This window comes from Nyctibius grandis, chromosome 27 (assembly GCF_013368605.1).
Source record: "Nyctibius grandis isolate bNycGra1 chromosome 27, bNycGra1.pri, whole genome shotgun sequence".
NCBI lineage: Eukaryota > Metazoa > Chordata > Aves > Nyctibiiformes > Nyctibiidae > Nyctibius > Nyctibius grandis.
Window position 1 is genome coordinate 3,134,095 of NC_090684.1, and position 12,989 is coordinate 3,147,083.

The 12,989-nt window shown below is 50.8% G+C and overlaps 1 protein-coding gene across 3 annotated transcripts in view; it reads left to right on the forward strand.

The window, feature by feature from the left end:
- The window catches only part of CCND3 (cyclin D3), a 43,831-nt gene that overhangs the window by 19,307 nt on the left and 11,535 nt on the right, over positions 1 to 12,989 (forward strand). For 2 of the 3 annotated variants that reach the window (XM_068419347.1, XM_068419348.1), the window contains exon 2: positions 11,682 to 11,897. In XM_068419347.1, the coding sequence (XP_068275448.1) occupies positions 11,682 to 11,897 (216 nt within the window). Of the gene's footprint in view, positions 1 to 9,857; positions 10,056 to 11,681; positions 11,898 to 12,989 lie in introns of those variants that run through there. The other variant, XM_068419346.1, reaches the window with a different exon arrangement.

A 12,989-nucleotide genomic window follows, 5' to 3' on the forward strand; every position in this document is an offset into this window, starting at 1 on the left:
TACTACAAGGTCTGTCAGCTGCCAAACAGGGCAAGACAGTGGTGCTCATACAGTGCAGCCCATAACTGAGAGGTCAGGTCTTCCAGAAGACCATGGCCAAGTCACTTCAGAGCACACTGGGCCTGGCATGTGTTCCCAGATGGCTGCTTTAAAGGAGGACAGTGAGTCTCTCGCAGCTTCTGTTCAGACACCCAGAACTGTACATTACGTCCATGACCACAGGGTTATACCTTTAAATCAAACAGATCTTGTCTCTGTGAAGTCTTCATCATAGACATGGAAGGGGAGGGGGCAGGTTTCTAAAAAAGCTCAGCTTTTGCTGAGAATAATCCAGACCCTGCTCCTTCCACCACTGCCTTGAGAACAAAAAGATTTGCTGGCTGCTGAGTGCCTTTGAAAATCCAGCCCTTGATCTAGCTTTTATGTGTCCTCCCTTGTCCTCCCTTTTCTTTCTCTTTCTGGCTCTCTAAGCATGCATGCATCTTCCCAGTTTCTGTCTCAGCCTGGACTGAGAAGTCAAAATCTCGTGCCAATTTGACATTTGCCTTTTCTGAATGCAAGAGAAGCCCTTGGAGCTCAGGTGGGAGGAGAAACAAGTGACTGTACTTTCCATCATGTGCACTGCTCAGAGCTCAGCCTGGGAAATGAAAGTTCCTTGGCTGAATCTGACCAGCCGTCTCCTCCTGTCACCTCGCCAGCTGAGCCTCACCCATTTGTCACAGGATGAGCAGAGCAATGCAGTTCATCTTCCTCGCTTTGCCCAGTTCTCTGCATGCTTCCTCCACTTGCTGTTTGCAGCTCTCCACCCGTTCAGTTCTCCCCTGCTTGCCCTGGTGCTCTGGGTGGTAGCGGTGTATCTCTCCTTTTCCTCTCCCTAGGGTCAGATTAGCAAGTTCAGCTTGGCCAGGGGACCAGGCTGGTCCAAAGCACAGGAGGAAAAGCCAAAGGAGAGACTCCAGAGATCTCTGTTCCAAAGTCACGCTTGCAGAACAAAGGCAGGGGCATTCCGGGTCAAGGAACAGCAAAGCTAACACCGCTGCACCCGCCGGGCCATGATGACCTGTGTGTCCTTGTCCCCACGTTCCTTGGGTGTTCGTCTGCCGCAGGCTCCCAATTCCCTCATAGGCTTTCAGCAGGCAAGGACCATGGTTTCCCAGACAGGTCACATCCCCTGGCACTGCTCGATAATCCCTGCAGTGCCCCTGTGACAGCCATTTATCTTGCTGTGTAACACCTTAGGGGTCCAAAACAGCATCTCCAGTTCCAGTATCTCCAGCTGCTTCTAAAGCTGCTGGGCCAGCATCCTTCAGCTGCTTGCGGTGGGCTTTGGCTCGAATACATGAGGAAGGAGGGGATGTTTTTATGGTAATGACAGTTCCTAGTAGGCCTGGCAAGCCCCACACTCCTTACTGCCTGACCCAAGCTGTGCAGATAATCAGTGGCTCTGATGACAGGGCTGTTCAGCAGTTCTGCACTTATCATTGCCCCGAGCCTGGATGGGGACTGGCAAGGTGGCCACGCAGCAGGGAGTCTCCCCCACCAAAGAGGTGAAGAAGAGCCAACAACAGTTGCAAGGTCCCCTTGTTTGCTGGGCTATGGAAAATCACCCAGGGAGGAGTGACTGCTTGACATCTTTACAGCCCTACGTCGCAGAGCAGTGGAAAGTATGTGCAAGTGAATGCCACATGGAGCAGTGCCTGGGGGAGAGCTGTGGCACCACCACCCAGCACCCCAGAGCATGCCTGAGCAGGACGTAGTGCTGATGTCGGGCACGCGACCTCTTCGACTGCGGTGGGGCTTAGGCAGACAGAGCACCATGCTGGGACTTGGGATTTGCAGGCTCCCTGTCTAGGCCTGGCACTCGTCTGCCAGGGAGTGATGAGCAAGTCGTTTCAGTGCCCCGTGCCCCAGTTTCCTCATCGGTAAGCGGGGTTGCTCCTGCATTCCTTTGCAGGTCTGTTAAGCACTGCCATCCCCTCCTCTCTTCTCCTTCCCTAGCTGCTGATGTTGTGCAGTTTCAAAATACTGGTAGCAACAGAGAGTTCTTTAGTGTGGACCAGATAGCATGGATTCATCCCTGTGTCAGCAGCCACCCAGAGGAGAGCACATCCAGCTGGATCTCAGGTCCTACACCCCGAGATCTGCCTGGCTCAGCCCCTAACGCCCGCAGCAGGCTGTTCACTGTCCTGATGTTAACACTTGTTTTGGGGACATGGTCTGCCAGCTCACCTTATAAATAATGCTGAAGAGCTACAAAAATAAACTCCGAAGCACTCATGCCTGATTGCAGGAGCCTCTTTGTTTGTCAGTTCGCAGTGGGAAGGAAGTTCATAATTTGATTGCTACAGACAATATCCTGGTAGGAGGCTGACTCTGGTGTTGCACTGCAGTAGACCCGATTCCCTTCTGCTCAGGCTCTTGTAGGCAAGTGAGAATGACAGTGTTTCTGCTCACATGTACAGGGCCCGAGTGTAAGCTGCTCACTTGCTTTTGGCAGCAGGTCTAGTTGGGGTGGCTGAAGCCTGGCTCTCTAGTAGGAATAGCTGAATAAGATACAATCCCATTATAGGATGCAGCCATTTAAACCACTACAGATTTCAGCTTATGATGTCTCAGGAGACATCTTCACTGCTGTGATGCTAGGAGTGGGCAGGGTGGACAGGCAGGAGCAGCAGCTCTTGTGCTGTAAGGCTCAGAACAAATGCAAAGCAGTAGGTTAGTGCTGGAAGAAATGGTTAACTTCTCAAGCGGCTGCTGGAATCACTCCACCAAAGATCTGCCTAAATACAGTGGGAACACTGCTTGCCCAGTGATGTGTATGCATTCACAGAGTGCATCTCATTAGCATGTTGTGGATGTCAGTAATTATTGACCACATGACTGCAGACGTGTATGTAGATAATATACAACTACCAGAACTGCTGGGAGAAAGGCATCTATGTTTTATTATGGATACTGGCATCTTGGTGAATTTGATCTCTATACATCTGTTGGGATGAACAGAGGTACCTGGCTATGACAATCACGAGAAATACGGTGACATTTGTGCCTTCAGGGAAAGATGTTCTGGGACCGTAGTTGAATACTTAGAGAAGGAGGCTTGTCTTTGAAGCTTCAGGTTATCTGAGTGATGGCTGTGCTGCTATGTGGATTGTATTTTATTTCCATTTATTAAGACAGGGGTGTGACATTCCCCTTTGTCAGTACTTAATCACTGTGATTTGTAGGTCCTTAAAATTTTCCTTCTTTGGCTTTGCAGTTTGAACTGGAGGGATGAGCGTGCTTCTTCGCTGCCTAGGTGGGGGAGGACACACGCTAGGTATGTGTTGGCTTAACATGTTAAAGCCAGGTTGGCAGCAAAGATGGTGGCCTTTGGGCTGGTCCCTGGGGTGTCAGTGGAGGGTCTGCCACGCACAGACACAGCTGCTGTGCTGGACATGAGAGCGGCTCAGCTCGGCACCCGCCGGCTGCGTAAGCCTATGCTGGCTGATGTGGGGTTGGTACAAGATGTTTCCTTTCAGTTACACCAAGGGTGAAACAAGTGCAGCCAGCAAGCTCATGGTAAAGGCTTCTCGCCTGCAAGATCTGCCTCTAGTTCAAAGCCCTTGTAGCGTATACTCAGCCTGTGCTGGAAGGTAACAGCAAGCCAGGTGCACCACAAGTGGGGGAAGTCAGTGGGGTATCAATCGTTTTCTTTCTACCCCCTCAAAACACGTACATGCACACAGCATAGTCCTCCCTCCCTCGAAGGAACCAGATCTATCACTGACTCGACTGACCTGATGAGATTCCTGCCTGCCCATTGCTGGCACCCAGAGCTCGGTCCCACAGTATTTCCACTGCAATGCTGGCAGCGGGGTAGCACACCCGCTCTGAGCCCACCCTCCATCCCGTCCTGACGTGATCCCCTCTGCCCCGTAAAGGCAACAATCCTCCTAGTCCAGACTTGGGCAGAGACCTGCCCACTCTCCATCCCCATTTACCGCCTGGCCAAGCCAAGATTAAAATCCAGCCATCCCGCCTGCCCATCCAGCGCTCGGTCTATCACACCACATTTCCCCAGGAGTGCTGGCTGGCTCCAGCCCTACTGCCATGACCCTGCTGCCTGCTTTGCTTTGTGGGCTCCTGGAAAATACGCCTGGGTGCTACCATGCAGTGAACGGCTGGGACGCAGCCTTGAGGTGCTGCAAACAGCCTCATCCCATAGCAGACCCCACTTCTTGCAGCAGGAGCACCAAGCCCAGCTGCCAAGGATTTTCCCTTTTCTACTCGCTCTTGTTCCAGCTGGGCCAGTCCCCCCTCTCATCGCTTCACTGGGCAGGACTCATCCTTTCCCCAGCAGGGAAAATTCCCTTTCTGCCTGCACTGCTGAGAAGCCTTGAGCTGGCTCTGACTCGCTGGCTGGCAGTTTGTGTTGGCAAACCGGCGCTAGGCACCGGGCTTGCCACATCAAATGAAAAATGTCGTGCAACCAAAAATTCTTAGAAAAACCCAAACGCATCTAATCTACCGACTAGGGTGTGCAAGATGTAGGCAACAAGATCAATTCAGGGCAGGGCAGGAAAAGGCAGGAAGGATGGACAAGGGAAGGGTGTTGTAAAAAAAGATGTATTTTATATGTAAAATTTCAGGGCAGTATTTTTTAACAATTTGCATAATTGGCGACCACAGATAATCCCCTGAAATGAACTAAATATATCACAACTGGGGGCTTTCCAAGCCCAGTTTGCTGTCTGAAATTGATTGGTTTCAGCTTTGCCTTCTTTTTTTTTTTTCTATGGTCTGTCTTTCTATCTTTACCAGCTGAATTTGGCTGGTTTCTAAAACTCCTGATTTGGGAGCAAAACTGAACATTCACCTGGGGATGGCTTACTAGGGTACGAGTTTGAGTCAATGAAAATGTGACTTCGCTTTAGATTTCATTAGGAAAAGGGAACTAAAGCAGAAAACAGCTGCTAAAATGACAGATGAAGACAAACTTGCTCTAATGCTTTTCATAAAAAGTCAGGTGAAACTACATTTAAATCTCTGCTGGCCTCAATTGTTAGCTGAGGCAAACTGAGCTGGCTCCCCTGGAGTCAAATCTGGCCCAGCTGCTCTGAAATGGAGACACTCCAAAGCCATAGCCACTTCTGGAAATTTCCTCCTAAATGATTTGCCAAAAGATGTAGTGAATTGCTTGCTCAGTGCTTGTTTACAAACGTATCCCTTTTCATCCATCCCTAACTCTTTCCAATCACTTCTTTGTTCTGTCCTGGAAGCCACCTAAGCGAAGGGCTTCCCTACGTCCAACTGTTTATCTCCTTTAATAATCTTGGCTAAGGAACTCATATTATTAAATATCCCAGGAACAGGCACATTCAGATACACTATACCCATCGCTTCTGTAAACCCAAACATTATCAACAGTCACACTTTTATTTTTGTTTCAATAGACAATTGGTCCAAACTGTACCAAAAGCTGCTCCAATAAGGGGATTTAAGTCAATGAAAAAACTATATTTTAACCTTTGAAGCAGCAAGCTTTCTTTAGAATTCTTATGTATTTCATTCCTGGATATATCTAAGCATTGCAGAGATTCAGTATTCGGATGATATCACTCCAGACTAATTAGTTGTACTCAAAAGTCTGACCAAGTCAGAGGAAAGGGAATGCAGTGGTTGCCAGTAATGGGAAAGGTATTAGGAAACACGTCCCCTGGGTCAAATGTTAAACTTGTACTCAACCAAACTTCCCCTCAGTTCAGTGAAAGCATTTTTTCTAAGTTAAGAATGAATAAGATATGAGAAAGGAGAGAGAGCCAGCTATGGAGCGAGACAGCAGTGTTGTGTTTAAGCATGGGACCGAGACCAGGAAATCCTCAGCTCTCCTGCCCGCTGGACCAGGGGATGGCTGGATGAGCGGGGAAGATGCCTCAGCTCCCTGTGCCTGCGGGCTCTGGTTCATGTGCACTAGAGCAAACATCTGCAGTGATCTGCCCCGCTGCTGCCGTGTCAGCAGGTGAAGCTGTGCGCTCCTGCACCCCACGGCCTGACCTGCTAGTACCAGTCCATCTTTACCAGCAATTTAAATGCGATGATGGACCGTAAACTTGGCCGTCTCCTAAAGCAGCAGGGACTTGTGGCAAGCACAGACTGTGACACCAAACTGCCACGGCACGCTTTGCTAGCCCTTGTGTGCCAGAGCCCTTGTTCTTTCCTTCTGGGAATAGCTGCAATATCTCTCCACTTTAGAGAAAACTGGATGTGAACTATGACGGATTAGGATGTTTGAAGTGCTTTGAAATCCTCAAACCAGAAAGTGTGAAATACTGTCTTCGCTCTCTCACACCTGCACAAAATGGTACCTGTTTTTCACTTAATTTTGGGGATTTCCTACAGCAAATTGTGTAGTTATTTGCTCATTGGATTTGGTTTTCAAGTCCTTCGTGTATGTCAAGCAGTTTCATTTTGGTGTCACTGATGACACTAGTTGCAGTATGACCGAGGAAGAAGATGGTTTAGCTCTTGGGAGCTCAAAATTGGACAGAAGGTAGATATAAAGTATAAGACATAGAAACAGGTGTAGAAAAGCTGCTGATCATGTTTGTTGACAGCCTTTGGGGTCAGGCCCACTGCTGATGCAAAGTGACAGAGATAACTTTCTGCAGCAAAGAGCTTACAGATGTGCCCCTGTTGAATGGCCATCCTGATAAATGGCATTAGCCTCGATCCAAGCCCATGCGTGACACCAGCTGCCCACCAGAATCAGACCTGCATCTGCATTGCCCCTTTAAAAGCTCCAGCTGCTGGTCATTCTTTTTAATTCATCATCAACATACCAAAAAAATGAGCCCCCTTTATGATTCAGCAAAGAATAACATTGCTGGTTCGAGATCCTGGAAGTCTGGAGGCCATCAGGTTTTTTAATTTTTACTCTGAAGGAATTTCCTTTTTTAATATTGCTGTGCTCTCTCTTGCCCAAGCCAGGAAGCTGACTATCTATGGACAGCAGTGACCAAAAGTTGGTTTTCCTGGAATTTTCTCTTTTCCCTCCGTACACCCACACAATAGGCTTTTTAGGATGCCTGCAGTCTGTAATTTGCCTTTCTAGCCTGATAATGTGGCTTGCAGAGGCATCAGTTTTGCCAAGTCATCATCTGGAAGGAACACTTTCTTATGCAACAGGCTTCATTTTCCCCCTCCGTGTCCTATGGCCCACAGTTGCCACCGAGCCCAGCTCGAGCCGAATGGGCTGCGTCAGAACCACTGTGCAGACACTGGGAAACGGGAGAAAGACCATGAAGTCTGGGAAAGGGCCTGAAACTTTCAATTTCAAAAGGCACAGCCCAGAAACCAGAAGGACCAAGAACCCAGTGCTGTGGTTTCCCTTTGCCTAACTAAAGAAAATAGCTGCTATTTTTACTAAAAATGTGGGACATGGGGCCCTTCTCTTCCCCTGCACAAATGGGGGATGCTGCTCACAATGAAAGAGGGGGGGAGTGGAGCAAGGGGGGGGGTCATCCCGGATTAAAACCAGCTGACTGGTCCACAGAAATCTCTCCCATAGATTCTTCAAATACTTCTTGCCCACACCACTGGAAGATTTATTTGTAAGGTGAGAGGAAGTTAGTTGGGAAAGGGATTTGGGGATCTCATCTCACCTACAAAAATTCCTCTTTTTCATATTAAGGCAGGTATGGGATTGACCTAATTCTCTCCCCCTTTCTTTTCTCCAGTTCTGTGTCACCGTGCTGTATGGTGTTCTCAGGGCATTCAGCACAACAAATCAACACTGATGGCATCATTAAAAATTTGCAATGTATCCTATACCTTGCAGATAATGAAAGCCATCTGTACTCATGTAGAAATGGGATTCCGGCGTGTGAGGTGTGTGTTATGTATGTGACCTTTGTGTTCACTGTCATGGATAGTATTTGGAACCTCTAAACCTCTGATCAAAAAGATGTTTTTCATTTTTAACACAAAAAAAAATCCTGAGCAGGGAGAACAAAGACTTCAGTCTTGTTTTACTTATGTTTATTGACTTCATATGTTTGGTCTTCATTAAAAGACTCTTTTAGATGAATGAAAATACGAAAAAAGTACTAAATGTGTCAAAATGGCACACACAGAAGTGACTTGTGTGGGGGGAGTTGCTGTGGTGGCCAATCACTCCACTGCTAACTCTCTCTTTAGCTGAAAAATGCATCCAAGGGTATATACTGAGGGAAACTCCAGCAGGACTGGTCAGAGGTGTTCTATCTGCGTCCCTGTTGTATGACACCGCATCCCAAAAGTCCTTGATTTCTATAAAGTCCATTGCTCTGTTCCCTTCTGAACAGGAGCAGCTTTCTCCCCAGGACCACAGATATGGATTATTGTTATGAGTTGAATTTGGGCTTGTCTCCATCTGATTCCCTATATCACACTCTTAGTCCAGCAATACTGCGCTGTAAAATGGAATATACTGCCCTGTGCCATGAAGTGTTACAGGAGCGTGTACTGCTGGGGTGCTTCATTGCAGAGGGCAGGGCAGTCAGAATTGGCAGGGAACGATGTAATAGAGCAGAGCAAGAGATGGTGGTGGTCTGGAACGTATTTCCCACCTCTCACATTGGTGGTTATAATAACTTGGTTCCAACTGCTGCTGCAAATGCCACATTGCGGCACCATCCTGCTGGCAAAGAGCCTTATACAGGCAGTTGCCTTCGCAACTGGTATTGGGAACCGTCATAACAAATGGCCCTCCTGAGCTAATTCTCTCAACTCGGTGAGGAACTTTTAATTGGCAAGCTTGAATGCAATCCATTCCCCCTTCCAGCTAGAGGATCTGTTGTACATTTTATACTGTTTTCTGACCCTTCCCATTGGCACTAGTGAAGTCACTGCAGTTTTTGTAGCCAGTGACAAACATCAGAGAGCAACATGGCCAGAATTACAGCCTGTTGTCTTCCAGCTTCCCATACCAGAAAGCAGTTACTGCTGGCTCAACTAGAAGCAGACTCAGGTACCAGCACAGAGCAAATCCTATGCTGTGGAAGTCACAGTGCAAACTCATTCAAAAGACTTTAAAGTTCCTAGAATAGGAAGAGGATTTGTAGCCATTCAGTGTACAATTTGCAAAGGTATTTCCAAACAATTGTTAATTATTCTGAAAAACCAGCCAAGCCTGACAAACCTTTATCTCAGCACACACTAAGGTTGCTATCTCCCATGGAGCTGCACCAGTAGTAACATGAGGTAACTTTTGGAAGACAGCAGGCTCAGTATGGACCGGCTCCAAGTATCTGCACAGCTGATTATTTTCATAGTCTTGAAGGACTTTGGTCACACACACACGCACACAAGGTGTAGGACTAGATACTGGAAATATTACTCTTAGAAATTTGTAAAGATTGGCTTGACAGAAGCTTCCCTGCGCACCCGGGGCTGTCCCTCTGCAGCCTGGCTGTCCTGCAGAGAGCTCGGCACCGGGGAGCGGCCCCTGGAAACGAAGGCGGTACCGTGCGGGCGCCGGTACCGCAGCGGAGGGACGGGGCGAGACCCGCGGGGCGGCCGGTGCCGGCTCCCCCCACCCAACATGGCAGCAGCGCCCCGCGGCCGCCCCACGTGCCGCCAGCCCGCCGGCGCGCCTCTCGCCCCGCCCCCGGGGGCGTGGCCACCGCCCGGTTTCGGCGCGTCGCTGCCGGTCTCTCCGCTGATTGGCGGGAGGTGGCGGTGGCCCCGCCCCCCGGCGCGCCAGCACCGCCCCGCGCTCGGCGGGTCTCCCCGCGGCGGGCGGCGGCCCCGCCCCCTGGGAGCGCGGCCAGTTCCCGGCGTCCCGCGGCGGCTGCAGCGGAGCCGGCGGGGTGGCTGCCCGGTCCCGTCCCGCACCCATGGAGCTGTTGTGCGTGGAAGCCGTGTCCCGAGTGCCCCGCGCCGGGCGCGACCCGCAGCTCCTGGGGGACCGGCGGGTGCTGCAGAACCTGCTGAGCCAGGAGGAGCGCTACACCCCCCACGTCTCCTACTTGCACTGCGCGCAGCGGGAGATCAAGCCCTACATGCGGAAGATGCTGGCCTTCTGGATGCTGGAGGTACGGGACCCCCTGCTGCCTCCTCTCCCGCCGCAGCTCCGGCTCCCGGCCCGGCCACCGGCGCTTTTCCCTGCCCGCCATCCGCGCTTGTAAGCGTGCGCGCTCCGGCCGCGGCGGGAGAGAGCTGGTGGGGGGGGGGAAGCACAGGACAGGAGCACCCGACCCGTGTTCGCTGGGGGGTTCAGTGGGGGTCGCCTCGTGCAGGGGTGCAAGGGACAATCCAGGGGACAAGAAAGCCCCGAAGTCCCGGGGCTTGGTATGCGCTGGAGGTCAGGTCTCTGTTAGAGGGGGGTTACGCCGGTGGGGAGGAAGGGGGCTGCACAGGGAGGGTCCGGAGGCCACTATCAGACCCCCTGTTTGCCCCCTGCTCCCCAAAGCTGCTGGGCAGAGCGCTCAGCTGTGCACCCGGCAGGCTGGAGACTGGCGTTTCCTGAATGGGGTGAAAATGCTCGGTTAAAGGGGGAAAAGAATATCGCTACCATTTACTTCCCTAAATTAGAAATGAACGTGGCTCTCTGCGGGATACAGTTCAGTGGGGGAAACCTCATGGGCCTCGTCATGAGGTGGTCAGAGTGAAAAGTCTCAATAGAGAAAGAAAGAACAGATTCTGCAAAGGACAAATGACGTTGGGATCGAACCCCAGCTGCTGTTGCAGGAAGCTGCCTGCTTCTGTCAAAAGAAATAATGAACATCTTGCTTTTAAAAGGTTTTTTTTCATTGTTCTGTTTCTGCAATTCCCCTTCTGAGAAGGGTAGTTGGATAAATGCTGCTTTGGAGCCTGTTCCTGTGCAGCCCTCGAGGCAGGCAAGAAGGGGATGACACTTGGCGGTTGTCATGACCGTGCGTGTCGGTGTCCCCGGCGCTCTGGCAGCTAGTGCGGGGGGAGAGGCGGGTGCTGCTGGAAGGAGAATGGTGGTGTTTGCTGCTGTATGAGGAGAAACCTCAATATTTTTATGGTTGTGTTGAAAGAAGGAAGTTAAATATGACGAGTGTTTTGATACTGGTTGAGAGAGAAGAGCAGAGGACTGGAATTCAGAGCTCCTGGGTTCTGTTTGTGGCTGAGGGAGGAGGAAGGCTTTTAGACTCAGCCATTGAGCTGGGCTCTGCCATTGATTCTTCTTGTGTCTCTGGACCACTTAAGGTCGCATTGCCAGCAGTGGCTGTGGATCCTGCCCTGTTAGGTCTCCAGCTGGAGATACGCTGGAATTGCTCATTGTCCCCAGAGGTCCCCAGTCCCCACAGAGCAGAAAGCGGCAGCTTTGCTGTACAGCTGGCTGGAGACATGCCCAACAGGGGACACTTAAAAAGGGGCCAAATAAAGCAGTTTTGGTCTTATTTGTGCACTCTTTCTAGCTATATGTAAGCTCAGCTGCTTTCCACAGGAAGGTGAAGTCTTAAGGCATTGGCCAAACCTGTTGCTGGTGTAATCCCACCATAGTCATAGGCTTCACGCCTGTAGCTAACTCACTCCTTAGCACCGAGGTGCCTTCGCAGCCCTGCAGCTAAGTGTGAAACACCATCGTGACCAGAAGCTTTGAAGCTGTGGTGCAGGCAGGATCTGGGGAGTCCTGTGCTGATTAAAACTTCCTTTTATTTTTTTTTATTTTTGTAATTGGGTTTTGTCAGGTGTGTGAGGAGCAGAAGTGTGAAGAAGAGGTCTTCCCCTTGGCCATGAATTACGTGGATCGCTACCTGTCGTCAGTCCCCATGCGGAAAAATCACTTGCAGCTTCTGGGAGCGGTCTGCATGCTCCTGGCTTCCAAGTTGCGAGAAACCATGCCCCTGACCGTGGAGAAACTCTGCATTTACACAGACAACTCCATCACGCCTCAGCAGCTCCTGGTAACCACCCGTATCTCAAAGAGCCCTCCACCCCCTCCCCAGCTCTCTTATCTCCTGCATCCTGCTACTTGGCAGCATACCTGCCTCTGTGTCTCCTCCTGTGCTCTTTCTCCCATTTCTTCACCTTCCTCTACGTTCCCCAACCAACCTTCTCACTTCCTTGCCCCGCTGGGTGTGATATCTGTCAGTGGAGGCCTTTCCATCCTGGGCAGACGCTCGCTCCCTGCTGTGGGAAGCAGAATTGTCACCTCCAGGTTGTAGAGAAAGTTCCTTGTGCCTTAAGTGCTCGTTGCCAGCGTGGAGCTGCCACACTGAGCTCGCTCTCAGGCGCTGCTACACTCTCGAGTGACAGCTCTGGAGAACAAAGGCTCCTGTCTGCGCAGCTGGCGGGGCACGAGGAGAGGGCTGCCGCTGGGGCGTGCGGCTCTGACTTGCCCCAGCTGCAAAGGGAGATGCATTTCCACATCAGCAGGAGAAATGAAGCTCTAAGGGGAGAGTTAGCCAGCAAAACAGCGGGGAGCTTTTCTGACCTGGGACCCAGCTCCTGGGTTGTACCATTGAGGCTGACAGTGCTGCCAAGGTGATGGAAGTGAGTGGGACCTTGCTGCTGCCCAGGTCCTGCTCCGCACCCTTGGGTTAAAGCAGGGCTACTTTGCCTCTCCCGTCGTATGCTGAGGCAGAAGCTGTGTGGGCTTTGAAAGGCAAAGCGTTTGCATGTCTGGTAAAAGTTCAAAGTGAAGATCCAAACCTCTGAGTTCAACTTTGGCAATGGGGGAGGAAATTGGAGAACCCCTTTTCATGGGGGCCTTCCGTGCTGGTAGATCAGAGCCCTCGAGAGGAAACGGCCACCTTGCTTCGAGTAACAAACATCCCTGGAGACGGTTTGCCTATGAGAATTTCTCAGGGTTAGTCACCGCCTTACTAAATCTCTATTTTTTTGGGCTGGGGTGGGTGAGATGATCTGAGTGTGATTTGTCCCCAGGGTGGGGAGTGAACCCACAAAACTTTCAGGTGTGAATCGGAAGGCAGTTCTGGTAACTGGGGAACTCTAGCGTGAACATGGTTTTTCCAAGTGCCAGTGAAGGCTGGGGA